The 26,350-nt window shown below is 43.7% G+C and overlaps 1 protein-coding gene across 1 annotated transcript in view; it reads left to right on the plus strand.

The window, feature by feature from the left end:
- The window catches only part of GXYLT2 (glucoside xylosyltransferase 2), a 78,319-nt gene extending 72,883 nt beyond the window's left edge, over positions 1–5,436 (plus strand). The window contains exons 6-7 of the mRNA XM_029052211.1: positions 2,691–2,863; positions 5,168–5,436. Of these exons, the coding sequence (XP_028908044.1) occupies positions 2,691–2,863; positions 5,168–5,350 (356 nt within the window). The 3' untranslated portion in view covers positions 5,351–5,436. The remainder of the gene's footprint in view (positions 1–2,690; positions 2,864–5,167) is intronic.
- The last annotated feature ends 20,914 nt before the right edge of the window (positions 5,437–26,350 follow it).

The raw sequence follows: 26,350 nt of genomic DNA on the forward strand, positions 1-26,350 counted from the left end.
GATTCTATTTATCTTGATGATGTCTGCGCCAGACTGCTTGTTTTGTTTTGTTCTGTTTTGCTTTGCTGTCTGTCTCCCCCGTTTAGACTGTGAGCCCGTTATTGGGCAGGGATTGTCTCTATCTGTTGCCGAATTGTACATTCCAAGCGCTTAGTACAGTGCTCTGCACATAGTAAGCACTCAATAAATACTATTGAATGAATGAAATGAATGAAAGGATCAATTCAGAGTGCACATGTTAATAACCAGGGTGCTTTGGAAATTGTACAGTGATTACTAAGGATTTTGAGCCAATAGACAAACTTTTCTAGCTATGTAAAACAGCAAGGATATGTACTTTAAATTCAGCTTTAAATGCTACCAGGAGCATTTGGGGTAAATGTCCCTTTTGAAAGCTTAGACTGGAAATCATTAAATGACAAATTGCCCCAATATGACCTGGAATGTTAGAAACATATATAGGCATAGTCCAGGTCCCAACAATATCAAATAATAATAATATCAATAATATCAAATAATATTAATAGTAATAATAATTGTGGTATTTGTTAAACATTTACTATGTGCCAGGCACCGTACGGAGCACGGAGCACTGGGGTGGATACCAGCAAATTGGATTGGACACGGTCCCTGTCCCATATGGAGCTCACAGTCTTAATCCCCGTTTTACAGATGAGATAACTGAGGCCCAGATAAGTTAAGTGACTTGCCCAAGGTCACACAGCGGACAAGAGCCAGGATTAGAACCCAGATCCTTCTGACCCCCCCCTTCCCCCCACCCCCAGTTCATACTCTTTCCACTAGGCCACATTGCTTCTATATTACAGAGAGAGTGAGAGAGAGATATTATAGAGAAGCAGGGTGGCTCAATGGAAAAAGCACAGGCTTGGGAGTTCTACTTCCGGCTCTGCCACTTGTCAGCTTTGTGACTCTGGGCAAGTCACTTAACTTCTTTGTGCCTCAGTTCCCTCCTCTGTAGAATGGGGATTAAGACTGTGAGCCCCACGTGGGACAACCTGATTACCTTGAATCCCCCCCAGCGCTTAGAACAGTGCTTGGCACATAGTAAGCACTTCACAAGTACCCATCATTATTATCATTACAACTGGGAATACAGCCATCATTAGCTGACATCTCGACAACCCAGGGCATCACTGAAAGATGCTAGAGCAGTTGAAGAACTTATGATCACTCTACCACCACCTAAATTTTAGGGATTCAGATGTCTTGCGTCAATTTTAAAGAAAGCAGTGGAATTTATTAAAGTGATTGATGATCCTTATGGAGAGAGGAGTTCGAAGGTACCCTGAGGTGTTCAGGAGAAGTTGGCCTCCTGCAAGGTACTTTATGAAGACAAGAAGAAGGCTGTGGCTAACTCTAAATTAGAGGAATTTTTCACTAAAGTTAAAAACCCTCTACCTGTAAGAATAGAAAGGTTCTACTTCTGCAACCTCCTGCAAAGATTCATAATCATACTGCAGTTTCTCGTTATGGGCAGGGAACACGTCTGCTAATTCCATAGTAGCGGACTCTCCTAAGTGCCTGGTACGGTGTTCTGCTAGCCGCTCAATAAATACCACTGATTGCTCTGCACACAGTAAGCAGTCAATAAGTGCCATTGATTGATTGATTGATTGATTATCCTCAAGAAGTTTGAACTGCAGCAGCAAAGATCATCTGAAATTTCACTCTGCCTTCATTTTTAGGATTAAAAGTTTGGAAACCCTAGTAGTGGAAGCCCTAGTACTATCTTCTGTAAAATAGGATTGCGTCCCAGACTGGTATTGATCATTTGAAATGAAATAATGATCCTAGACCTATTTCTTTGCAGATTTATGGAGGCTTTCTTTCTGAATCCTAAGTGGATCTGGCCAGGTCTCCGCTAGAAAATAGAATTATAGTAATAAGGCAGATGATTTGTCATACTCCAGCATTTTGACGTCAGCATCTGAGAATGCTTTCCAGTTATTTAACGTGCATGTAATTGGTTGTATGGAGAAGGGGTGAAAAAATTGTGGATGGTTCAGCATAACCTATTGCCACCATTGGAAAAACAGATCAAATGCATGTTATGCTAACAGCAGCCTAATCCTTCCCCCCTTCAATCAATCAACCAGTCATTTATTGAGCGCTTACTGTGTGCAGAGCACTGTACTAAGAACTTGGGAGAGTACGGTATAACAGAGTTCGGAGACACCTTCCCTTCCCACAGCGTGCTTACAGTCTAGAGGGGGAGACAGGCATTAATGTAAATAAATCAATTATGGATATGTGCATAATTGTATTTCCTTGTTCAACCCTATACTGAAGGTCTATATATGATTAAGCAGCTCCATATTTGTGACTTGGACAAAATCCAGACTATTAAATACTGGCTATGGAAATTTCTATGCATTCTGGGAGGGAATAACACAATGAAATTAGACAATGAATGCCCACAGGAAATGAGACTCCCCACCCCCCATACATATTTTCTTTATCCTTTTTTTAAAAAAAGAGGTATCCCCTTTGTTCCCCCCTCTTATGTTCCAATCAATTAATTCTTAGTTCAAAGTAAACTGAGCATCAAAATAGCAGGACTAAGAAATGATGTGAGTCACCAAAAGTTCTTAAAAGTAATGATTTAAATTCCTAGGAACTCAATTAAGAACTTAAAATTCAAAAGCCCGTGTTTATTTTTTTGTTACCAGAGTGTCTCTACGTGTTTCCCTGCCAGTGGAACTACAGACCCGACCATTGCATGTATGGAAGCAACTGTAAAGGAGCAGAAGAAGAAGGGATATCTGTTCTTCATGGCAACCGAGGTGTCTATCATGATTCTAAACAGCCTACGTTCAAAGCACTCTATGAAGTGATGCGTGATGTAAGTACTTGATGTAGATATAAATTCCCTCATTTCTCAGTGTGGCTTAAAGGACTCTTTGTAGACCATCAGTTAACACCTACATTGTGTCATTGGCACAGCCCTTTTGAAAACCAACAAGACAAATTTGCAGGTGAAAATTCAGAATGCTAAATTAGTTTGATCTTAACCAAATTTGAATGCGGACATCTCTTTCCCCCATCCTTCCTTCTCATTTTTGTATCGTTAGTTGTCAAAGGTGTGAATGGGGAGAAATCGCTCCGGCTTGTACTAGCTGCACAGTCAGATATTTAGGCCAGATAATGCCCCAGCCAGAAGGCATTATAGTGCGAATAAAAAAGGTACTTGAGTGTAAGGGCTTTCTGTGAGTGGTTGTACATGCGATTTTTCAGTTTCTCTTCCCAAGCATCTTGGTTTGAAACTGAGCAAAGTCCAGTGTTTTATTTCCATTCCGGGTGCTAAAGAGTTTGCTTCTGCACCCTTACGTCCCTGAACCAGACCTGACCAGAATACTCATGACGCTTAATGAGGTGTCCTCGAAAGAGATGCGGAGAGTGGAAGCAGTTAAAAACCCCAACACTGTACTATCAAGGAGCAGAGTGCATTTTTTTCAATCTGTTTTCGAAACTAAGGTTTCATCAGAAGCCTTTCCTATCCCATAGCTCCATCACGTATCTCCTACATTCACACCCAGCCCACTGTACTCCTGTACTCATGCCTAAAGAAATAGGAGTCCTTTTGGAAGAGAGAACAGAAGCCGCCAGAGCAAGTGACGAGAGAGCAACCCCTGAGTCCTCATCATCCATCCCCAGATTGCAAACCTTTGGTGTACAAGCTCCAATCTTTAATCCTCCCTTTTTCATTGTCCGTATAAAAACCATTCTGGAAGTTCTTTCAAGTGATGGGAATCATCGTTTGGTTTGAAGATGGCCCTGCCGAAGGTGAGACTGCATCCATGAGTGGGTCTCGGAAAGAGAATCTCTTGCTCACTAGCCCACTGGGCCTATGGAAATGCAGGAATGTGCCTTCTCTGGCCCTTTGCCATTTGGGTGAGCATTGCTCAGGCTCCAGTGGCTAAGAGTTAATGGTACGCCCTACCGCCGGTGGATCATGTGATGTGCTCGAGTTGTTTTTGCAATAGCGGTGATGGTTTCCCCTGAGCCATCCACATTCTCTTGCCAAGGCCCCCTTCTACCACGTGGCACGCACTGGGAGAGCAGCAGACACCACTGTATCCTCACCCATTTGGCGAAGGTCATAGAGTCTCCTGTCATAAATGACAGATTCAATCAAACGTATTTGTTGAGTGCTTATTGTGTGCTAAGCACTGCAGTAAGCGCTTAAGCACTGTACTAAGATGAGCATTGGTCCAGTCATAAAGATCTTCGGACCAAGAACTTGCACGGAGGAATTTATTTTCAGGAAAATGCTTTGCACTCTATCATTCCGGCCAGTCACCACCCCACCCCTTCAGCTCCTACTTCAGTGAGAAAAGACCTCTCAGAAAACGAGGTGCATCTGAATTTTGTCTCCATGAGCCATACCTCGTCAGATGGGTCCTGCATCACCTATTGCTGTGATAGCGACTCTTCACCCAACTAGTTCGTGGGCTATAAGTGGGGTCGTACTTTCTGAGCGATGACGACTCGCCGTCCCCAAGCGCCCTGGTCAGAAGGGGTAGAACCCGGAAGAGATGTTTGTGGAGGAGGATGGAAAAGGTTGAAAATCCCCATCCTGATTTTACAGTCAGGAAGATCTGAGTGGGGGTAATCATGATTTTCCAGAGGTCCCCCGTTTTCAGGCTGGGCCATTGGAAGAACCCATTGAAAACTTCAAAAAAAGAGAAATCACACACTCTGCATACTTCCCTCCTGTTGCCTGGATCCATCCGTACTCTGTGGTTGGCTACTGACGAACGACATATTGGCAATCAAAAGGGGTTCAGTAGCAGAAGGTGTCAGTTACAAATAGGGAAAAGGTGGAGAAGTAGAAAATGAACCGAAGAACGTCACCCCCTAAATCTTGTGAGATTTATAACAAACGTGAACCAAGACGGACAGAAATTGAGCCTTGCTTTCACCTTGCAAAAGAAACGAGGTTTATCTCATCTAGTCTGGCTGCACCCTTGGAGATATGATTTGGATTCTCTGGTGCATTAAGAACAAAGCTAAGAACGGTGATTCCTCTTCTGCTGTGACTCCCAACTGTTTGAGTCCAGTAAAGTAGTTTGCTTTTTTTTTAAAAAAAAAAAAATAGCCTTTTCAATCTCTGAAATTAACCTATTTTGGTTTTTGTATCTTTCAGTTTCCCTTTGGAGACAATCTCTTTCAATCCATGTATTACCCTCTCCAGGAGAAGTTTTTGGAAAATGTACACACGTTATGTGGAAGAATTCCACAAGTTTTTCTGCAGCAGATTGAAAAAACAATGAAAAGGGTTTATGAAAAACATGTAATTGTACATGTCAGGTCCAACAACATTAATTGAATATACTGTCTCTTTTACTCTTGCATTGATTTACATGCTCAGCTATGCTTCTTCTCAGTAAGGAAATATAAAATTTGAAGCAGGCTGGAAATTCTTTCATGCTACATATTTCTGATGCTCTCTGAATGTCAGTATTGAATGCAGTGGTCAGCTACCAAATAGTGTTGAAATTCGCCACAGCCGTTCGTTTTCCAGAAGGAAATAAGCTTTTTTGTATTTTTTTGGAAGAAATATTTATGCTTCGTTATCGTTTGGGGTGAATTAAGGGTGGTGCAGATGACGATATCGGTTAACTTAAACATCGTTACAGCAGTAAAAGCAGGCTGAGAAAAGGAGTAATTTATGAGCCTACTTAACCCCGACTAATTGCACAAGACTTTCATAATGCTATTTGGAATGTTACTGTTCCTCAGAATTCCTTGGAGGCCTATTATTTCTAGAAGCTTTTTCCATTAGAATGTGTATCCATCTGTCTGGGTAAGAGCTGGTGTGTATACCAGGATTTTAGGTAGGGCCTAGAAAAACAAGATTTATGATGGATTTTATGTTTACACCACCTTATTTAACTATCTAAACAGAATTCAGAAGTATCTGTATGATTTGTTCAGCTGTGCTTTGTAAGGATTTTAGGCAACCTGGAAAAAATGAGGTTTTCTTTAGAAAGTGATCAAGAGAGATTTCATATTGTTGAAGGCTGTAAATAGGGTATGGATCTTTGGGGTTCAAATGCATATGTAATTTGGTAGTAATTCTTGGGTTTTATTATTTTTTATAGAAATTGGAAGTAACATCCAAAATGTCAAAAAACATGGGTTTTCTTTTAGCAGGTATTTTTATCATTCGTGCTATGTTTCATATATGTGCTATGTTTCTTTCTGAAACTACTCCTTTGAGGAATATGCAAATGATGTACAAGGCTAATCGGACACTTGACATCGGAGGTAACTCTGTGGTCCTACAGAGCAAATTTAAGTTAATCTTCCTTAATTTAGAATATGGGACAGCAACATCGATTCCAAATTCCAAGTTTAGCAAAATGAAGGATCTCTATTAGAGCAAGAAGAATGATGATGACAAAGAATCAACAACCAATCAGTCATTCAGTGGTATTTATTAAGCACTTTTTGCACTCTACTAAGTACTTGGGAGAGTACAATACACTAGAATAAGTAGACGTGATCCATCAAGGAGCTTACAATTTAGTGGATTGTAATACCCAAGACACCTAATAACATAAGTAAATTGGTGCCAGTGATTTTAGGAAACCCAAACCCTTTTACAGAGTGGAGAGAGAGGAAATCCCCCCCCAAAAATATTATTTATGACACATTTTAAAATGACCAAACATTCCAGAAGTCACATTCCATAGTATATGTCTATAGTCTTGATAGGGGAGATGTTGATAATCCATCCCCAAAATGTGCTAAATCGATTTAAGTCAACTGTGACAGAATTTGGATGAATTTGCAAATTGATTTGAATCCATTTTGGCAGTGGAAACATTAAGAAGAACTTAATAAAAATTATGTTTTAGTTGAATTCCTCCCCCTTCTCCTCCCCCTCCACCACCTCCCAACCAGATTTAACCTTGAATTTTGAAAAGTGATTTAGGAGGGAAGAAAGGTTATAAAATCGAGTAAAACTCTAAAAATCCATACCCTAAATATAGACCATGAGGAATCGTTAAATTACCCAGAGGCTAAGCTAGAGAAAAACATGTTAATTTTATAGTAGAAGTATACTTTATGCCTGGAAGGAAAACTGAAGGGAAATTCCATCTCAGCATATTTCAAAAAGTTCATTTTATTCAATTATGAACTTTCTGTTGGCTATATAGGTTTCTCATTTACATTTTTTAAGTTTATCTGTTAACTAAAAGAACTTTAACACCTTATCCCCTAACACGGTAGAGGGCATTCTAAGCATTGACCTCAGTTTTTTGCTGTTGTTTTTTTAGATGGCATTTGTTAAGCACTTACTATGTGCTAGGCACTGTACTGAGTACTGGATTAGAGACCAGCTAATCAGGTTGGACACAGTTCATGATAATAATGATGGTATTTGTTAAGCGCTTACTATGTGCCAAGCACTGTTCTAAGCGCTGGGGTAGATACAAGGTAATCAGGTTGTCCTACGTGGGGCTCACAGCCTTAATCCTCATTTTACTGATGAGGTCACTGAGGCACAGAGAAGTTAGGTTCATTCATTCAATAGTATTTATTGAGCGCTTACTATGTGCAGAGCACTGTACTAAGCGCTTGGGATGAACAAGTCGGCAACAGATAGAGACAGTCCCTGCTGTTTGACGGGCTTACAGTCTAATCGGGGGAGATGGACAGACAAGAACAATGGCAATAAATAGAGTCAAGGGGAAGAACATCTCGTAAAAACAATGGCAACTAAATAGAATCAAGGTGATGTACAATTCATTAACAAAATAAATAGGGTAATGGAAATATATACAGTTGAGCGGACGAGTACAGTGCTGTGGGGATGGGAAGGTGATTTGCCCAGAGTCACACAGCAGAAAAGTGGCAAAGCTGGGATTAGAAATCAGGTCCTTCTGACTCCTAGGCCCATGCTATCCACTAGGTCATGCTGCTTCTACCTCAGTGTCCATACTAGAGATCTTCTCTATCATTCTGTCAATGAGTGCTATCTCCTCCCTCACCAACTCTGAAATCCCTCTCTCTGACCATAACCTTTTCACCTGCCTCATCTCTCACACTCCCTCCCCCTGCAAATCTTCGCTACTGCCCCACAGAGACCTCCGCTCTCTCGATCCCATCCGTCTTTCCAATAGCATCTCTCCTCACCTTGCCGCCCTGTCCTCTCTTCCCACTCTCGACGAGCGGGTCTCCGCTCTCAACTCCACCCTCTCTACTCATCTCGACTCTCTCGCCCCCCTTTCCCTCCGCCGCTCTCGCTCCACTAACCCACAGCCCTGGATCACCTCCTCCATCCACCTCCTACGCTCCTATGCTTGAGCTGCTGAGCGCTGCTGGCGAAAGTCCAAGCACCAAGCCGACCTCACACACTTCAAATTTATCCTTTCCTGCCTTAACTCTGCCCTCTCCTCCGCCAGGCAAAGCTTCTTCTCCTCCCTCATCGACACCCATGCCCGTCACCCCCGCCAATTGTTCCGGACCTTTTTAACTCTCTCCTTAGGCCCCCTGTTCCTCCCCCTCCCCCATCTCTCACCCCCAGTGATCTGGCCACCTATTTCCTCACGAAAATCAACACGATCAGGTCTGAGCTCCCCAAAGTCACCCCTCCGCCTCTCCCCTCCCCCCCACCAACCCCCTCCCCTACTTTCCCATCCTTCCCTGAAGTATCCTCAGAGGAGATCTCCTCCCTCCTCGCAAGTGCCACCCCCTCCACCTGCGCCTCGGACCCCATTTCCTCTCACCTTCTTAAAACCATCGCCCCTGCCCTCCTCCCTTCCTTAACTTCTATTTTTAACCACTCAATCTCCAAGGGCTCCTTCCCCTCTGCCTTCAAACATGCCCACGTCTCCCCCATCCTAAAAAAACCCACTCTTGACCCCACTTCCCCCTCCAGTTATCGTCCTATCTCCCTACTACCCTTCCTTTCCAAAATCCTAGAACAAGTCATCTACAATCGATGCCTAGAATTCCTTAACTCCCATTCTCTCCTAGACCCCCTCCAATCTGGCTTCCGTCCCCTCCACTCTACCGAGACTGCTCTCTCTAAGGTCACCCGTGACCTCCTTCTTGCCAAATCCAATGGCTCCTACTCCATTCTGATCCTCCTTGACCTCTCTGCTGCCTTTGACACTGTCGACCATCCCCTCCTCCTCCATACCTTATCTCACCTTGGCTTCACGGACTCTGTCCTCTCCTGGTTCTCCTCTTACCTCTCTGGCCGATCATTCTCGGTCTCCTACGCTGGAGCCTCCTCCCCCTCCCATCCTTTAACTGTTGGAGTTCCTCAAGGGTCAGTTCTTGGCCCTCTTCTGTTCTCCATTTACACTCACTCCCTCGGTGAACTCATCCGCTCTCACGGCTTTGACTACCATCTCTACGCAGATGACACGCAGATCTACATCTCCGCCCCTGTCCTCTCCCCCTCCCTTCAGGCTCGCATCTCCTCCTGCCTCCGGGACGTCTCCACCTGGATGTCGGCCCGCCACCTAAAACTCAACATGAGCAAGACTGAGCTCCTCATCTTCCCTCCCAAACCCGGTCCTCTCCCAGACTTCTCTATTACCGTGGATGGCACGACCATCCTTCCCGTCCCGCAGGCCCGCAATCTCGGTGTCATCCTTGACTCGTCTCTCTCGTTCACCCCACACATCCTATCCGTTACCAAGACCTGCCGGTTTCACCTCTACAATATCGCCAAGATCCGCCCTTTCCTCTCCACCCAAACGGCTACCTTACTGTTACGGGCTCTCGTTATATCCCGGCTAGACTACTGTGTCAGCCTTCTCTCTGACCTCCCTTCCTCCTCTCTCGCCCCGCTCCAGTCTATTCTTCACTCCGCTGCCCGGCTCATCTTCCTGCAGAAACGATCTGGGCATGTCACTCCCCTTCTTAAACAACTCCAGTGGTTGCCTATCGACCTCCGCTCCAAACAAAAACTCCTCACTCTAGGCTTCAAGGCTCTCCATCACCTTGCCCCTTCCTACCTCTCCTCCCTTCTCTCTTTCCACTGCCCACCCCGCACGCTCCGCTCCTCTGCCGCCCACCTCCTCACCGTCCCTCGGTCTCGCCTATCCCGCCGTCGACCCCTGGGTCACGTCCTCCCGTGGTCCTGGAACACCCTCCCTCCTCACCTCCGCCAAACTGATTCTCTTTCCCTCTTCAAAACCCTACTTAAAACTCACCTCCTCCAAGAGGCCTTCCCAGACTGAGCTCCTCTTCTCCCTCTACTCCCTCTGCCATCCCCCCTTTACCTCTCCGCAGCTAAAGCCTCATTTTCCCCTTTTCCCTCTGCTCCTCCACCTCTCCCTTCCCATCCCCACAGCACTGTACTCGTCCGCTCAACTGTATATATTTTCGTTACCCTATTTATTTTGTTAATGAATTGTACATCGCCTTGATTCTATTTAGTTGCCATTGTTTTTACGAGATGTTCTTCCCCTTGACGCTGTTTAGTGCCATTGTTCTTGTCTGTCCGTCTCCCCCAATTAGACTGTAAGCCCGTCAAACGGCAGGGACCGTCTCTATCTGTTGCCGACTTATTCATCCCAAACGCTTAGTACAGTGCTCTGCACATAGTAAGCGCTCAATAAATACTATTGAATGAATGAATGAATACTGAGTGTAAAATACTGCACTGCGGATTTGGAAGCAAGACACAAGATTCTTGCCCTCAAATTTACAATCTAGTGATGGGATTAATCATTCTCTAAGTGAAAGAGTGGTTTTCAAGGGTATTTAGATAACCCTGCCAATGAGTTTCATATGTCAGGAGTACAGTGTTTTTGGAAAAGAACTTTCCACATATATTTCAAAACTCAATAGAAACCTGAATCGCAAAGAAAAGAAATCTATGCTGCTGAATGCATTAGTAAGGTGCCTGGGGAAAACTCACTGAGATTTCATGAAGTGTGAAAGCATGTAAAATATCAGGGCCTTCTGTGAATGAATGTACTAACAGAGCAGCGTTGATAGTCATCAGATGGTCTGAAAGAAAAAATGAAGATATCAAAATGTTCTACTGACCTTAGCACAGTGTTAATAATTGTCATTACACAGTGATCCAAAAGGGAGTTACAGTAATCAAGGGATAAAGCTTCACTCTCTTTTATATTCCACAGAGTCAAGAAGAAAACTGCCCCACATTTACATATTTCTTTATCCAGTATATGTTTTATAATAATAATAATGATGATGGTATTTATTAAGCTCTTACTATGTGCCAGGCACTGTTCTAAGTGCTGTGGTAGAGACAAGGTAATCAGGTTGTCCCACATGGGGCTCACAATCTTCATTTTACAGGTGACGTAACTGAGGCCCAGAGAAGAGACTTGACTTGCCTAAGGTCACAAAGCAGACAAGTGGCAGAGCCGGGATTAGAACCCATGAACTTCTGACTCCCAGGCCCATGCTCTGTCCATTATGCCATGCTCAAGTACCTTGCCGGTCTTAGTACTTCTGATCTGGAGGCTGATTTTCAAAGCACCCAAGCTTGAGTGAAACTCGATAGCTGGGGGGGGGTTGTTAAAAACATAGTATCTTTTCTCCTTACTCAAGAGGTGGCTATCCCCAACAAAATCAAAGAGCAACAAAATTAGAGAAGCAGCGTGGCTTAGTGGAAGGAGCACGGGTTTGGGAGTCAGAGGATGTGGGTTCTAATCATGGCTCCGCCACTTGTCTGCTGTGTGACCTTGGGCAGTCACTTAACTTCTCTGTGCCTCAGTTACCTCATCTGTAAAACGGGGATTAAAAGTGTGAGCCCCGCGTGGGACAACCTGATTACTCTATATCTACCCCAGCACTTAAAACAGTGCTTGGCACATAATAAGCACTTAACAAATACCATAATTATTATTATTATTAAAATCAAAGATTTTTTAATCCCACTCTTCTACCTGAACAGATCAGGGAATTGAACTGGACCCACTCCAGACTTGGTTTATCCCAGGGATGTTTGAAGGCTTAGCGGGGCTACCTGGAGCCTGAGGGCTATTCATTCATCCATTCAGTCATATTTATTGAGCGCTTACTGTGTGCAGAGCACTTGCGCTCTTTCTGGTTCTTGGGTAGTCAGATCAGGTTGTGTGCTGCAGCGGCCTCCTCTCTGGCCTTCTGCAATCAGAGTTCTTTCTCACTGATTCGTCAGCATGCAAACTAGAAAGCTGCTGCATGTGAAAAGTTTTGCGGTCCCTGGAACGCTAGAGTTCCGTAAATTCGGAGGGAAAAAGCAAATGGAAGATTTACTTTCAATTTTCCTTTTCATTATAACTTATTAATAATGTCGTACACTGAAGCCATGTTTGCTGTTTAAAGGTGGCATTTTAAATTGCTTCACATCTATATTGATCAAGGGATGCTTCAGAGCATTAGCGTTTTGCCTTGAGATTGTGATTAGCAGCATGGGCTAGTGGAAAGAGCATGGGCCTGGGAGGCAGATGACCTGCGTTCTAATCCCAGTTCCAACAGTTGCCTGCAGTGTAACCTTGGGCAAGTCACTTAACGTCTCTGGGCCTCCGTTTCCTCATCCGTAAAGTGGGAATTCAATACCTGTTCTCCCTCCTCTATAGACTGTGAGCTCCATGTAGGACAGGGACTAACTCATAACTACCCCAGCACTTAGAACAGGGCTTGACACAGAGTAGGTGCCTAAAAAAATGCCGTAATCCTCATTAGCAGCATTACTAGAAATTCAGAGTGTTTTTTACATTAACCACTCTTGAGAAATAAGGCCAGGAATCATTAGAAAAGTCCAACCTTTTTTTGAAAAATAGCTACACGATTCCTTTTTAAATTTTCTTGCATTAACTCATTTGAATGTGCTCTGATTTCAGAATGACATGCTTCAACTTTTCAGTGGGGTCTTCTATTATTCGTTTACTTGATACATCACACTCATTACTCTCAGTGCTATTGCTTGATAAGGGAAATTTATAAATGACCCGTACATCTTTTTCATATGTTCCATCATGGGGATAGGTATGGAATCCTAAATGGGAGGGGGCTGGTCCAACTTCTTTCTTCCAGAAAAGCGAGTGGCTAAACCATCGAAGCGTCCAATTGCCTATGCTTTTGTTAGGAAAAGAGCGTTTGGAATGGAGATTCCACAAACCCCCTTGGAGATCTAGGGGGTTATATAGTGTTATATCTTCTTAAGGATGTTTTTCCTTGCGTCCAGTCAAAATAACTCTGGCTTTAATTTAAGCCTTTTTCCTCCCCATAAAAAGCTCTTCATATGATTGAATAATAATAATTATGGTATTTGTTATTGCTTACTATGGGCCATGCACTGTTCTAAGCGCTGGGGTAGATACAAGGTAATCAGGTTGTCCCACATGGGGCTCACAGTCTTAATCCCCATTTTATAGACGAGGAAACTGAGGTACAGAGAAGTTAGGTTACTCAGTCAATCAAAGGTATTTATTGAGCTCTTTCGGTGTTCTAAGTGTTTGGGAGATGCTATAGGCCTGGTAATGAATTGATTGTATTTATTGAGTGCTTACTGTGTGCACAGTACTGTACTAAGCACTTGGGAGACTACAGTATAACAGAACTGGTAAACACATTCCCTGCCCACAATGAGCTTACAGTCTTGAGGTGGACACGATCCCTGTCCACGAGTAGCTTTCTATCTAGTGAAGGGAGAAGCAGTGTGGCCTAGAGGAAAGAGCCCAGGCCTGGGAATCAGAGGACCTGGGTTCTGACCCCGGCTTCACCACTTATCAGCTGTGTGACTCTGGGCAAGTCACTTAACTTCTCTGTGCCTCAGTTCCCTCATCTGTAAAATGGGGGTTAAGACTGTGAGCCCCACGTGGGACAACCTGATTACCTTGTCTACCCCAGCACTTAGAACAGTACTTGGCACATAGTAAGCGCTTAAACATAGTAAGCGCTTAACAAATACCATCATCATTATTATTTGTCTGCTTCACTTCCCTGTGCCTCACCAGTAAAATGGGGATTGAGACTGTAAGCCCCAGAGTTTAATACAATGCCTGGCATGTAGTAAGCATTTAAATACCATTTTTTAAACAACACCAATGCCTTTACATTTTCCCCGGGAGATCTATTTTCCATCCTTTTAGTTATATTTAGTTATATATTTTAGTTTAGTTCTTAAGGACCCATCTCCAGTTTCTCTACATACTTTTTACAGTACAGTGATCAAAACGGGACACAGTACTTGTGGAGCCTAACTAGTGCAGAATGTGATAGAGGGTTACTTTCTGACTCATAGGCGTCCAGTTCCCATTAGGATGATACAGTGTTACGTTGACTTTTTAAAGTAACAGCACCACATTTAGCTGGAGTCGACTATGATTCCCATTTCTATGTCTGTTGAACTTTTCCTAGCCAGCCTTTCTCCATCCTGGATTGGGTTTTCTTTTTTTCATCCCCTTTGAATTTCAACAAAATTAAATACTGTAATTGGAACATTATCATTCACATGCTCACTAGAGAGTGGTACCGCAATAGAATAATCCCCACCCCCACAAAAGCCTGAATACTTTACGTACTGCCTTGTGTTAGCAATTATGTGCAACATTTTGAATTTTCGATTAAATTAAAGCAACTGGAAAGTAATACCTTTTTCGCATTCAGAACTTCACTGCTTCGTATGAGGTGAAGACTGGTGTTTCTTATCTAAGAGTAGTATTTTGCCTATAGCTTAATTTGGCTTGAGATTAAAATCATGCCATTTAAGGGAGCATTAGCAGCTGAAGACCCTGCGTAAAGCCAGAGTGTTGAGTAGAGTGATGCATTTGGTTTCATTATTTCATAGTACAAGAATTGTTTGAAGTTTGGGTTAAATTTAGCATAAAGATTGAAAATTTTGCTAAGGTTCTGGTCTTCACAGGAGGAAACTGGAAATTGTTTTTTTATGTCAGCAAGTGCGTGTGGGAGTGGTGTCTGCATGAGCATATGCATAGTGAGGAATTCTGAGCAATTTTTGGATCATTATTTTTAAATGTTTTGAATATTTTCATTTGGCAAATGCACCAATTGTTTATAGCTCCTAAGGAGACCATAACTGTGCATTTTTTGTTTAAGAATTTCCTTTTGGCTTCTCTCTGAATAAATGTACTTTAAAAAAAAATGCACTCTGAAGTTCTTGGGGTTTTGTTGTTGCAGCAGAATGAAAGGAACAGTTATTATGAAATAATATAAAATAGTTATTTTGTGATTCTCTAATTTGCCTTTGGATAAAATATTTTATAAGCTATGACTTGTTTGGGCATTATTATGAGAAATAACGGATGCACTTCCCATCATAACCTCTTAAGATTCAGAGGCGGATGTATTACTTTACAGCAAAAGCAGTAAAAGCAGTGAGGCCCAGTGGAAAGAACCCAGGCCTGGGAGTCAGAGGACCTGGGTTCTTATCCCAGCTCTGCCACTTGTCTGCTGTGTGACCTTGGGCCAATCACTTAATTTCTCTGTGCTTCAGTTACCTCATCTGTATAATTGCAATTAAGACAGTGAGTCCTATGTAGGACAGGGACTGTGTCCAACCTGATTATCTTGTATCTACCACAGCGCTTAGTACGTTGCCTGGCGCATAGTAAGCGTTTAACAAATACCAATTTTTTTTAAAAAGCAAGCTATGTAATAATTCTGTCTTTTTATTCAGTAGCTGTCATCAAGTTGGAAATTGGGATAACCTACACCATGACAGAATGCTCTGTTTGACAGACACAATATATTTTGGTTATGCTTTTAGGTTTAATGCCACTTTTTGAGCAGATCATCTGGGCTTGTGTTCCTCAGATTTCCTAATTGAATTAAAGAAGTAAAATTGGGCCAAGCCTACGAATGTCTTATTAAGTAAAATTTCTCTTTCACGGAACAAATATAAATGATCCACTCAGCATGACAGACTGTGTTAGATTTGCTCCTTTTCAAAATTACTTATTTATCTATCACCAGCGAGCTTTGTGCATGAATTCAGGGCTTCTTCCTGGCTTTTTCAAAGCATTGCTCTCAGTATCTTTTACTGTCCTCTTTCTGTGTTTGCTCATTTGTAGTGTTTGCTACCATCACTGATTTCATTTAACACTTCCATTTTAAAATAGCAGTTGCTCGACACAGTGATGGTTGAAATTCCTGGCTTGGGAAAACAATCAGTTCCATTTCCATGGTGTGATTTTAGGTAGGAATATATAGATGCCACCCACCCTCTGCGGTGATCAATTTTCATAATAACCCACACAAAATCCAAACCCGTAACCCTTTTGTAATTATCATGCCTGTTTAAGGCACTCAATCGTATCTGTAATTTTATTTAATTGTATTGATGTCTGGTCTGTAGACTGTAAGCTCGTTGTGGGCAGGAGTGTTACTGTTCATTGTTGTTTTGTACTTTCCCGAGCGCTGAGTGCATAGTCAGCACTCAATAAATACGTTGGAATGAATGAATGAATCAGCTCCTCCCCCTCACTTATCCTGGCTCTCCTCCCACTATGACGCAGTCCACACCCTTCACTCCTCTGCCCCTTGTGGATAGGGAACATATCTACCAACTCTGTCGTGCTTTACTCTCCCAAGCGCTCAGTACAGTGCTCCACATGCAGTAAGAGCTCAATAAATACCATTAATTGATTAATGTCAAACTGCTTTCTGTGCCTCACTCGCCTCTCTCTTGTCATTGACCTCTTGTTCACACCCTTCCTCCTGCCTGAAACTCTTTCCCCCTTGACATTGACAGACCACTGCTCTTCCCATGTTCAGAGCCCTTCTGAAATCACCTCTCCTCCAGGAGGCCTTCCCTGATTAATCTCTGATCTCCCAACCCCGTTACACCTCCACCGCCCCTCCTGCACTTCCGCATCCTCTAAGCACTTGGGTGCTCATTCTTGCTCTCTCCCTTCCCGGCCCCATAACCCTTATGCACATATCTTTAAACTGTTGTTTTCCCTACCTGTAATGTACTGATTGGGTGGCAGTGGATAGGAGAAAGGTAAAGGAGTTTTCTCCTCTCCTCTCTGTAGCATTGATTATCACTGATTATAATAATTGATTATTGATCAACCGTGTTTATTAAACTCTTATTGAGTGCAGAGCACTGTACTAAGTGCTTGGGAGAGGACGAGAGAGTAGAGTTTAACATTTCAGTTCCCCTGCTTGGCAATGAAGACACAGAACCTTTATGAAGGAGTTGGAAGGAGCTAGCCGTTTCCTGCAGGAATCCATTTTAAATCATTTAAGGCCAGCTGTGCACAGACAGAATTCAGTCTAGGAGGATCCCAGCTTCCCAAAAGCAGGGACTCCAAAGTTCTTGAAACCCCTTCGGTGGCTTTGAGCCAGTGCTCACTAATAGGTCTAGCTGTTTTGAAAGAGCTGAGGTCAAGTTATCTGTTTAATACCAGGCAATGTATCCAATCCTAACTAAAGTGCAATGAAAATTAGTTTTGCTTGCTCCAGGCAATGACCACTGGATATTAGTCTACAGTACTTGCCTGTTGGGGTGAGACCTGTGGCCTTCTATAAATATGGATACTAGGGAATTTTCCTTTGAACCTGGCTTCAAAAGACTAAAATAACGAGAAGGCAGTGAGGGAGACAAAAACAGCAGGGTATTTAAACTAGAGCCTCAGATACCAGATTTGTCATCATTGAAATTGCCCGGGGTGATCTCATATTGGCTTTTTTCACCCCTGGTGCCATGAAGAAAGGGCGGAAGCTGGTTTCTTTACATTGGCAAGATTATGAATATTAAAATTATTTTAACCGGAAGAGGAAGGATTAAGTTAATCATTAAGAATGTAAGCAGAGACTACTGATGATGGAAAATGAAATGAATAAACATTTACTGGATAAAGGGGACCACTTTGAGAGCTAAAAAAGAAAACCATACTTGCAAATGTGAATAAAAGAAATATCTTTAAGGATTGAAAGAACATTCTGTAAACCCTCTAGCATCAGATCTTGCAGAACTTAAACTCAGAGTGATACAAAAAATAAAATGAGTCAAGTAAAGAAAGTCTTGAAAAAAATGAATTTGAGGAACTCTGTGCTTTGTCAGCAGAGTCGAGAGGTAAACAATCAGCTAGCCATGTCCGTAATGCGAAGTATTTTTATAAACAACCCAAAATAACCCATTGCAAATGTATTATTCTCATTTTGTCTAGGTGGAAGTTGAGTCCTAGGGAGGTTGTGATGCATCCAGCAACAGAGGAAATGTGGATAGGACACCCAGAATTAAAATTTACAGCCACTCTGTTTCTAAGTCTCTTTTATAGCCATTAAGCGATACTGGTTTTTCCCAGGGAACTTATTGGAAAAAAAAACAACGGGCTAGTAGTGCTAAAAAAATGTATTTTGTGTCACTAGAATTTGTGCCAAATATCAATTGATGCAAAAATTGCTGTTATTGATGTCTACCTCACAAGAATTCCACTGGAGGAAATTTTCTCTGGTAAAAGATTGAATAAATTGTTCCTTCTTTCAATATGCACATCAATTAAGACTACCGTTTTGAAAGCATGGTGTGATGTTGCCCCTGTGGCCAATCACAGTGCCTCTCAACTGAAAATGGGAAGGAGAAACATACCTTTCATTGTGACGTCTTGTATTTTCCTAGAACACATCCATTATGACATAAGGAATCATTACACGATCCTGGAACACAGGTAATATAATACACTCTAGACTGTAAACTCATTGTGGGCAGGGAATGTGTCAGCCAACTCTGTTATACTGTACTCTCTCCCAAGCACTTAGTACAGTGCTCTGCACAGAGTAAGCACTTAAAAAATACCATCATCATCAGTAAGCCCCCAATAAATACTACCGATGGATATATTACACGACTTTCTGATTTTATGAAGCTCCGGTGTGACTTTCGACAAAATGAAGACTATTTGCTTCAGTTTCTCTCCGAATTATGATTTGGTCAAATTTTGTGCTCAGGATGTTAGGCCAGATCAATTTGGGCTAATCGTATAATTTACCGTTAATCTTCCTCCTCAATGAAAATGAGCTCAATTTTCTTCTCACATGGGGGAAAACAAGTTGCATTATCTATGTGGTGATTCACTGTGTCTGTAATACTGAGGGGAGAAAGAGGAAGATGGGGCCACCCATTGTATCCAGGGTAGAAGGATAATAATAATTGTGACATTTGTCAAGTGCATACTATGTGCCGGACACTGTACTAAGAGCTGGGATGGATACCAGCAAATCGGGTTGGACAGAGTCCCTGTCCCACATGGGGCTTACAGTCTTAATCTCCATTTTACAGATGAGCTGAGGCACAGAGAAATGAAGTGACTTGCCTAAGGTCACACAGCAAACAAGTGGTGGAGGTGGGATTAGAGCCCACATCCTTCTGACTCCAGACCTAGGCTCTATCCAAAAGGCCTCGCTGAAACCAGGGGCTAGATCCTGTAGTTTTATTGTATTCTAACCCAGGGCATAGTAGTTTGGAGAGGAATGGTAAGAGGGAGGTGGGGGCTATAGCTGGAGTAAGCTGTGGACTCAAGAGAGGGTTTTGTTGGGTTTTTTTAGGGTAGGAGATACCTGAGTATGTTTGAAAGCAATGAGGAAGAAGCCACTGGAAAGTGAACGGTTGAAGATGGTGGTCAGGGAGGGAAGAAGGTCAGGGGCAAGTGTTTTGATAAGGTGTGAAGGGATGGGGTCGGAGGCACAAGTGGAGGGAGTGGATTTTGAAAGGAGGTGGCAGATCTCTTAAGATACTGCTGGGAAAGATGGGAGGGTCAAAAAGGGGCAGGAGGAGGGATTCATTCATTCAATCGTATTTACTGAACACTTACTGTGTGCAGAGCACTGTACTAGGCACTTAAAAAGTACAATTTGGCAACAGAGACAATCCCTACCCAACAACGAGCTCACAGTCTACAAGGGGGGAGACAGACAACAAAACAGTGGACAGGCTTCAATAGCATCAAAATAAATAACTAGAATTATAGATATATACTCAATAAAATAAATAGAATAATAAATATATACATATATACACAAGTGCTGTAGGGCAGGGAGGAGGGTAGAGCAGAGGGAGGGAATAGGGGCGGTGGGGAGGGGAAGAGGAGCAGAGGAAAAGGGGGGCTCAGTCTGGGTGGGCCTCCTGGAGGAGGAGCTTTCAGTAGGGCTTTGAAGGGGGAATGGAGTGAAGACGAGCAGGGGAGATTTTTGGAAGATTGTGTCTAATGGTTTCAGTTTTATCAATAAAGTATGCGTTCAGGTCATTAGGGGCAAGGAATGGGGGAGGGGGTGGGGGCAAGGAAATTGAAGGAGGAGTTAAATGTTTGGAACAGCAATCACGGACAATGGGTATGGGAGTCGGTAAGGATGGAGAAATATTGTTGTTGGATGGAGGGCAGATCTAGACTGTAAGCTTGTTGCGGGCAGGGAACGTGTCTGTTTATTGTCATACGGTACTCTCCCAAGGGCTTAGTACAGTGCTCTGTGCCCAGTGAGCATTCAGTAAATACTATTGAATGAATTAAAGTGGAAAGGTTGAATTGGAGATGGACGAGGTCGGCCCAGTATCTGAATTTCTACCAACAATGTGCCGCAGGTCGAGCACAGGAAATCGGCGGCGGGACAAGCCTAATCCTGGCTCTTGCTGCGTGTCCTTGATGAAGCCCTTCGACTACTCTGTGCCCCTGTTTCCTCATCTGTAAATTGGGGATTCAATAAATACCTTTTCTGCCGCTTACTTAGGCTGTGAGCTCCCGTGTAGGACAAGGACTGTGTCCAACCTGATCAACCTGATTAACTTGTATCCACTCCAGCCTTAGAACAAATTGAAACATAGCAAGCGCTTAATAAGTTCCACCATCATCATCATCATTTTTATTGTTATTATTACTATCGTTGGAAAAGGGGAGCGAGGGAGTTGAGTTCAGTTGAGAGGACGGTGTTGAGGATGCCGATTTGTGCGTCGAAAGAAGGTAGTTTGGGGTGTGGAGACGGAATGGGGCATGGTGACCTTAGAAAATTGGAGGGGTGTCAAAGGTTGGAGGCCTTAGGGGGAAACAGGACAGATTAGTGGGGAGGAGATGTGTGGGAGAAAAAGCAGGTGAGGAGGTTTTAGTCGGATAGAGTTTGCTGTGTGACTTTGGGCAAGTCACTTAACTTCTCTCTGCCTCAGTGACCTCATCTGTAAAATGGGGATTGAGACTGTGAGCCCCATGTGGGACAAGGGACTGCGTCCAACCCACTTTGCTGGTATCCACCCAAGCGCTTAGTACAGTGCCTGGCACAGAGTAAGCGCCTAACCAATACCATGGTTATTATTATTATTAACACTCTTATAAAGGGATTTCAGATTTGGCAAGGGTAGCAACTGAAGAGTGACCAGAGATGATGAGATCTATCAATCAGCCAGTCAATTAGTGATATTTACTGAGCGCTTAGTGTGGGCAGAGCAATGTATTAAGCACTATACTATCCATAGTAAACGTTCCTGGGCAAAGAACCAGCCAGGACTCTCTGTGGACAGGCCCAGCAGGAATCCTGAAAATAACTAACATGGGTGATGAAGACCACAGAGGTTACCAAGGCAACTGTGGCACAATGATTTATGAGGTGGGTGGGGGCGGCGGGCGGGGAAGCTGTGGTTCTTCTTCTCACGCTTTGCTGCTCCTGGTTTATTATTCATTTCTACAGTGGTGGGCAGCTCCGGCCCTTTCGGAAGTGGCCGCGGAATTCCGGCCCCCCAGCTGTCTCACTAGCCAGTGCAACCACCACCCACCCCTTCCCCTCCCTGAATGCCTGCTCTTCGTCCCTCATCGATGCGCTGCTGCCGTTCCCCAGAGCCGGGCTAGCTTCGCCTGGAAACAGGGCCTGCACGGCCAAGACCTTGCCTGTGGGGAAGCAGTGTGGCCTAGTGGAAAGAGCCCGGGTCTGGGAGTCGGAGGACCTGGCTTCTAGTTCCGGCTCCGCCGCTTGTCTGCTGTGTGACCTTGGGCAAGTCATTTCACTTCTCTTGTGCCTCAGTCCCCTCATTGGCAAAATGGGGATTCAATACCTGTTCTCCCTCCTACTTAGACTGTGAGCCCCAGGTGGGACCCAAGGTCAGAGGACCTGGGTTCTAATTCCAGCTTTGCCATTTGTCTGCTGTGTGACCTTGGGTAAGTCACTTCACTTCTCTGTGCCTCAGTTACCTCATCTGTAAAATGGGGCTCGAGACTGTGAGCCCCACATGGGACTGTGTCCAACCCAATCTACTTATATCCGCCCCAGTGCTTAGTACGGTGCTCGGCACCTAGTAAGCGCTTAACAAAGACTGTAATGATTATTATCGTTATTATTATTATTGTGCTGTGACCCTCTCAGCCCGCTCACTGTGGCATACTGTCCCCTAGCAGGAACATGGCTGACAGGGATGAGAAAGTGCGAGCGGTGCTATGCAAACCACCGATGCAATTTATCAGTGCCCTGAACACAGATTCTCAGTCTGGGAGTTTCAGGACCCTCATTCCTGAGGGGTGATGCCATCACTATCTATTTATTTATGTATTTATGTGTATTAATTGGGTGGGAAGTTGAGAGATTAAGGAAGCCATCCTGGAGAAGATACGATTGTATCTTCGACTATGCTTTGGCCGTGGAGAGAGCAGTGGCTTACCGGATGTGAAGGAGAAGGGTGCTCCGGGTAGAAAGGAGGGTGTAAGCAAGAGGTTACACAAGAACGGAGAGACGAGAGGCGAGAGAGACGAGAACAGAGGAATCGTATTTATTGAGCCTTTACGGCGTGCAGAGCTCTGGGCTAAGCACTTGGGAGATTACAATATAGGTCAGTTGGTAGACACATTCCCTGCCTACAGTGGGCTCACAGCCTAGATGGGGAGACAGACATTAATATAAAAAGATAAGTTACAGGTATATACATAAGTGCCGTGGGGCTGAGAGTGGGGTGAATAAAAGGAGCAGATCAGGGTGACAGAGAAGGGAGTGGGAGAGGAGGAAATGAGGGATTAGTCAGGGAAGGCCTCTTGGAGGAGATGTGCCTTCAATAAGACTTTGAAGTAATTGTCTGTCGGATATGAAAAGGGAGGGCGTTCCAGGCCAGAGACAGGCCGTGGGTGGGAGTTGGGCGGCGAGATAGACGAAATCGAGGTACAGGGAGTAACGTTGGCATTAGAGGAGCGCAGTGTGCTGGCTGGGTTGTAGGAGTAGAGCGGCGAGGTGAGATAGGATGGGACGAGGTGATTGAACACAGGCACATTCCTGCAGGAGTGTGGAAAGCTGGGAATGTAGAAATTACTACAGAGTGACAGTTTGGATTGAGAAAATTCCTGGCTGCGGCAGGCAGTAACAAGCCTTGGCACAATGCAAGGGAGCCCTTTAGGATTTTAGGTAAAGAATAGCTGGGCTGTGTTTCAAACCGGCTCACATAGAGGCAACAGTGGAGACAGTTCTATCACTGAACTGCCCCATATTGGTCTGGTAAATTCTTAACCTTTTAGAATCCTTGTGCTTGGAGTTCTAAAAAAAAAAGGTCTAAAGTGAAAATATTCTCAAAGTTGCATTTTTTCAACCTAAAATTTTTCTAGTATTCGAAGATATTTTCTAGTGGTTGGTTAAAGCAGAAAGTAGGTAAAGTATGAGACTGGCACCAAACTACTCCATAAATCAAACTCTAAGCCCCAGGACTCTTCCTCACAATTAACCTCTAGGCTCTCAATCAATCAGTGGTATTTACTGAGAGCTTACTGCGTGCAGAGCACTGTACTATGCACTTGGGAGACTACAAAACAACAGAATTAGCAGACATATTTCCTGCCCATAACAAGCTTTCGGTCTCCACCATCTTAACCTCTCTTTACCTGCTATTCCCAACTCACTGTTTTCACTAGTCCCCTGCCAACCTTCTGACTGTACCTCAAGCAGCATGGTGTAGTGAGTAGAGTATGGGCCTGCGAGTCGTGGGTTCTAATCCCAGTTCAGCCACTTGTCTGCTGCGTGTCCTTGGGCAAGTCACTTTACTTCTCTGCATCTCAGTTACCTCATCTGTAAAATGGGGATTGAGTCTGTGAGCCCAATGTGGGACTCTGTCCAACCAATTTACTTGTATCCACTCCAGTGCTTAGTACAGTGCTTGGCACAGAGTAAGCGCTTAACAAACACCACAGTTATTATTAATAATTAAACCTCCATCCTCTCACTCCCACTTGAAAGAAACTCTCTCCCTCCCACATCAGACTGACCCCAGCTCTCCCCACATTCAAAGTTTTCCCAAGAATCCCACCTCCTCCAACAAGCTTTCCTGGGTTTATTTCCCAACACCCTGAATCATAGTGTCTCTTTGGCCAACTACTGCATTTATGAAGCTATTTATGCTATCCTTAGCACTTATGTATAGGTGTACAGATTTATTTTGACTCTTCCAGTTGTAAAGGTTTCTGTTTATCTCCCCCCCGCCTTAGCGTGTAAGATCCTGTAGGCAGAGGAAACATGTCATGGCATAGTGGATAGAGCACAGCTCTGGGAGTCAGAAGGTTATGGGTTCTAAATCCGGCTATGCCACTTGTCTGCTGTGTGACCTTGGACAAGTCACTTTAATTCTCTGTGCCTCAGTTCCCTCATCTGTGAAATGGGGATTAAGACTGTGAGCCCTGTGCGGGCAGGGATTGTGTCCAACCCGATTTGCTTATATCCACCCCAGCGCTTAGTGCAGTGCCTGGCACATAGTAAGCATTTAAGAAATGCCATTATTATTGTTATTATTTTATTATTCTTTACTTCCCAATCACCTAATACAGTGTACCACACAAAGTGGGTGCTCATTGCTACTTCTACTATTCATCTTTTGGCTATTTTACAAAAATGAACAACCAGTCCTTCCCATCTTCCTAGGGAAGTGAAATATTTGAACTCATGTCCTGTGATTCCATTCAGAAGAAATTGAAACCTCAGTAGTAGACTTCGGTGCATCGTCTTTGGTAAATTCTAGCCTTTAAGGCTTCAGAAGCACCTGCTAGATTTTGAAATTTTTATTGCTAAAAGAAGCCTTGTTAAAAATTGTCATAATGTTTGAAGAATGGTTGAGCTTCCTTCTTCAAACTGTAAATGCTAGTTTAAATCCTTCCAGGCAAGTACAGCAAGAAACCCAGAGCATAGACTGGACTGTAGATTCCCCCCAACCCCCCGGCCTTTATCAATCAATCGGTGGCATTTATTTATTTTTATGGTACTTATTAAGCGCTTACTATGTGCCAGGCACTGTTCTAAGCACTGGGATAGATGCAAGCTAATCAGGTTGGACACAATCCATGCCCCACATGGGGCTCACAGTTTTAATCCCCCATTTTACAGATGAGTTAACTGAGGCACAGAGGAAGGGAAGTGACTGGCCCAAGGTCACACAACAGACAAGTGGCGGAGCTGGGATCAGAACCCAGATCCTTCTGACTCCCAGGCCCGTGCTTTATCCACTAGGCCACGCCGCTTCTCTTATTTATTGAGCGCTTACTATGTTCAGAGCACTGTACTAAGTGGTTGGGAAAGTGCAATACAACAGAATTAGCAGACACGTTCCCTGCCCATAATGAGTTTACAGTCTATGAACCCCTCTTCTCTTGACCCTGCACTCCTGGGCATTTTTGGCAGGGGGTGAAGGGAAGCCGGGGGTGGCTTTAGTGGGGCCAGAATGGGGCCAATTAGACCCGAGGCAGAGTCTTATAGAGTCAGAGCTCCTGGCTGCTCCTGTTCTTCCCCCAGGGATTTTTGCCCTTTGCAGTCACCTCATCTGCAAAATGGGGATTCAGTGTCTGTTCTCCCATAGACTGTGTGGGACCTGATAATCTTGTATGCACCCAAGTGCTTAGTGCAGTGCTTGACACGTAGGAAACTCCTAACAAATATCAGAGTTATTACCACTAGACTATCCTGTTTCCACTAAGTCTTTTTTTAAGAAAAGCTCTCTCTATCCATCTACCAAGCCAGTCGTGACATTTCCATGCAATTACAATAGCTAACCACTCCACTTTCAAAAAAATGTTGTTTGAGTGTCACACTGAGAATTATGATGTTGGCCCATTTCCAAACAGGAAGAGAAAAGATTTCCCTGACATTTGTAACAAAATGACTGTAATGTATCATTTTTCTATGAAAAGTACCATAATCACTATTTTTTTCCATTTTTTTAACTAGAAAAGCTCTTTCAGAGTTAGAGAAAAGAGATGGTTTTGTCAGAACAATTCTGAGAACCTTATCTCCTGTGGCTGCATAATTGGGAACTGGAAGCAGGGAAGCCAAAGGGCTATGGGCTGGCTTCTGGATTCCCCATAGTCTAAAAGTCTTTCTGGTTCTACCTAGACCCGCTGGATTTGGATCAGAGCTAGTTCCACTTTGAAAGGGAAGCATGCCCACT

Source organism: Ornithorhynchus anatinus, chromosome X1, assembly GCF_004115215.2.
Source record: "Ornithorhynchus anatinus isolate Pmale09 chromosome X1, mOrnAna1.pri.v4, whole genome shotgun sequence".
Lineage (NCBI taxonomy): Eukaryota > Metazoa > Chordata > Mammalia > Monotremata > Ornithorhynchidae > Ornithorhynchus > Ornithorhynchus anatinus.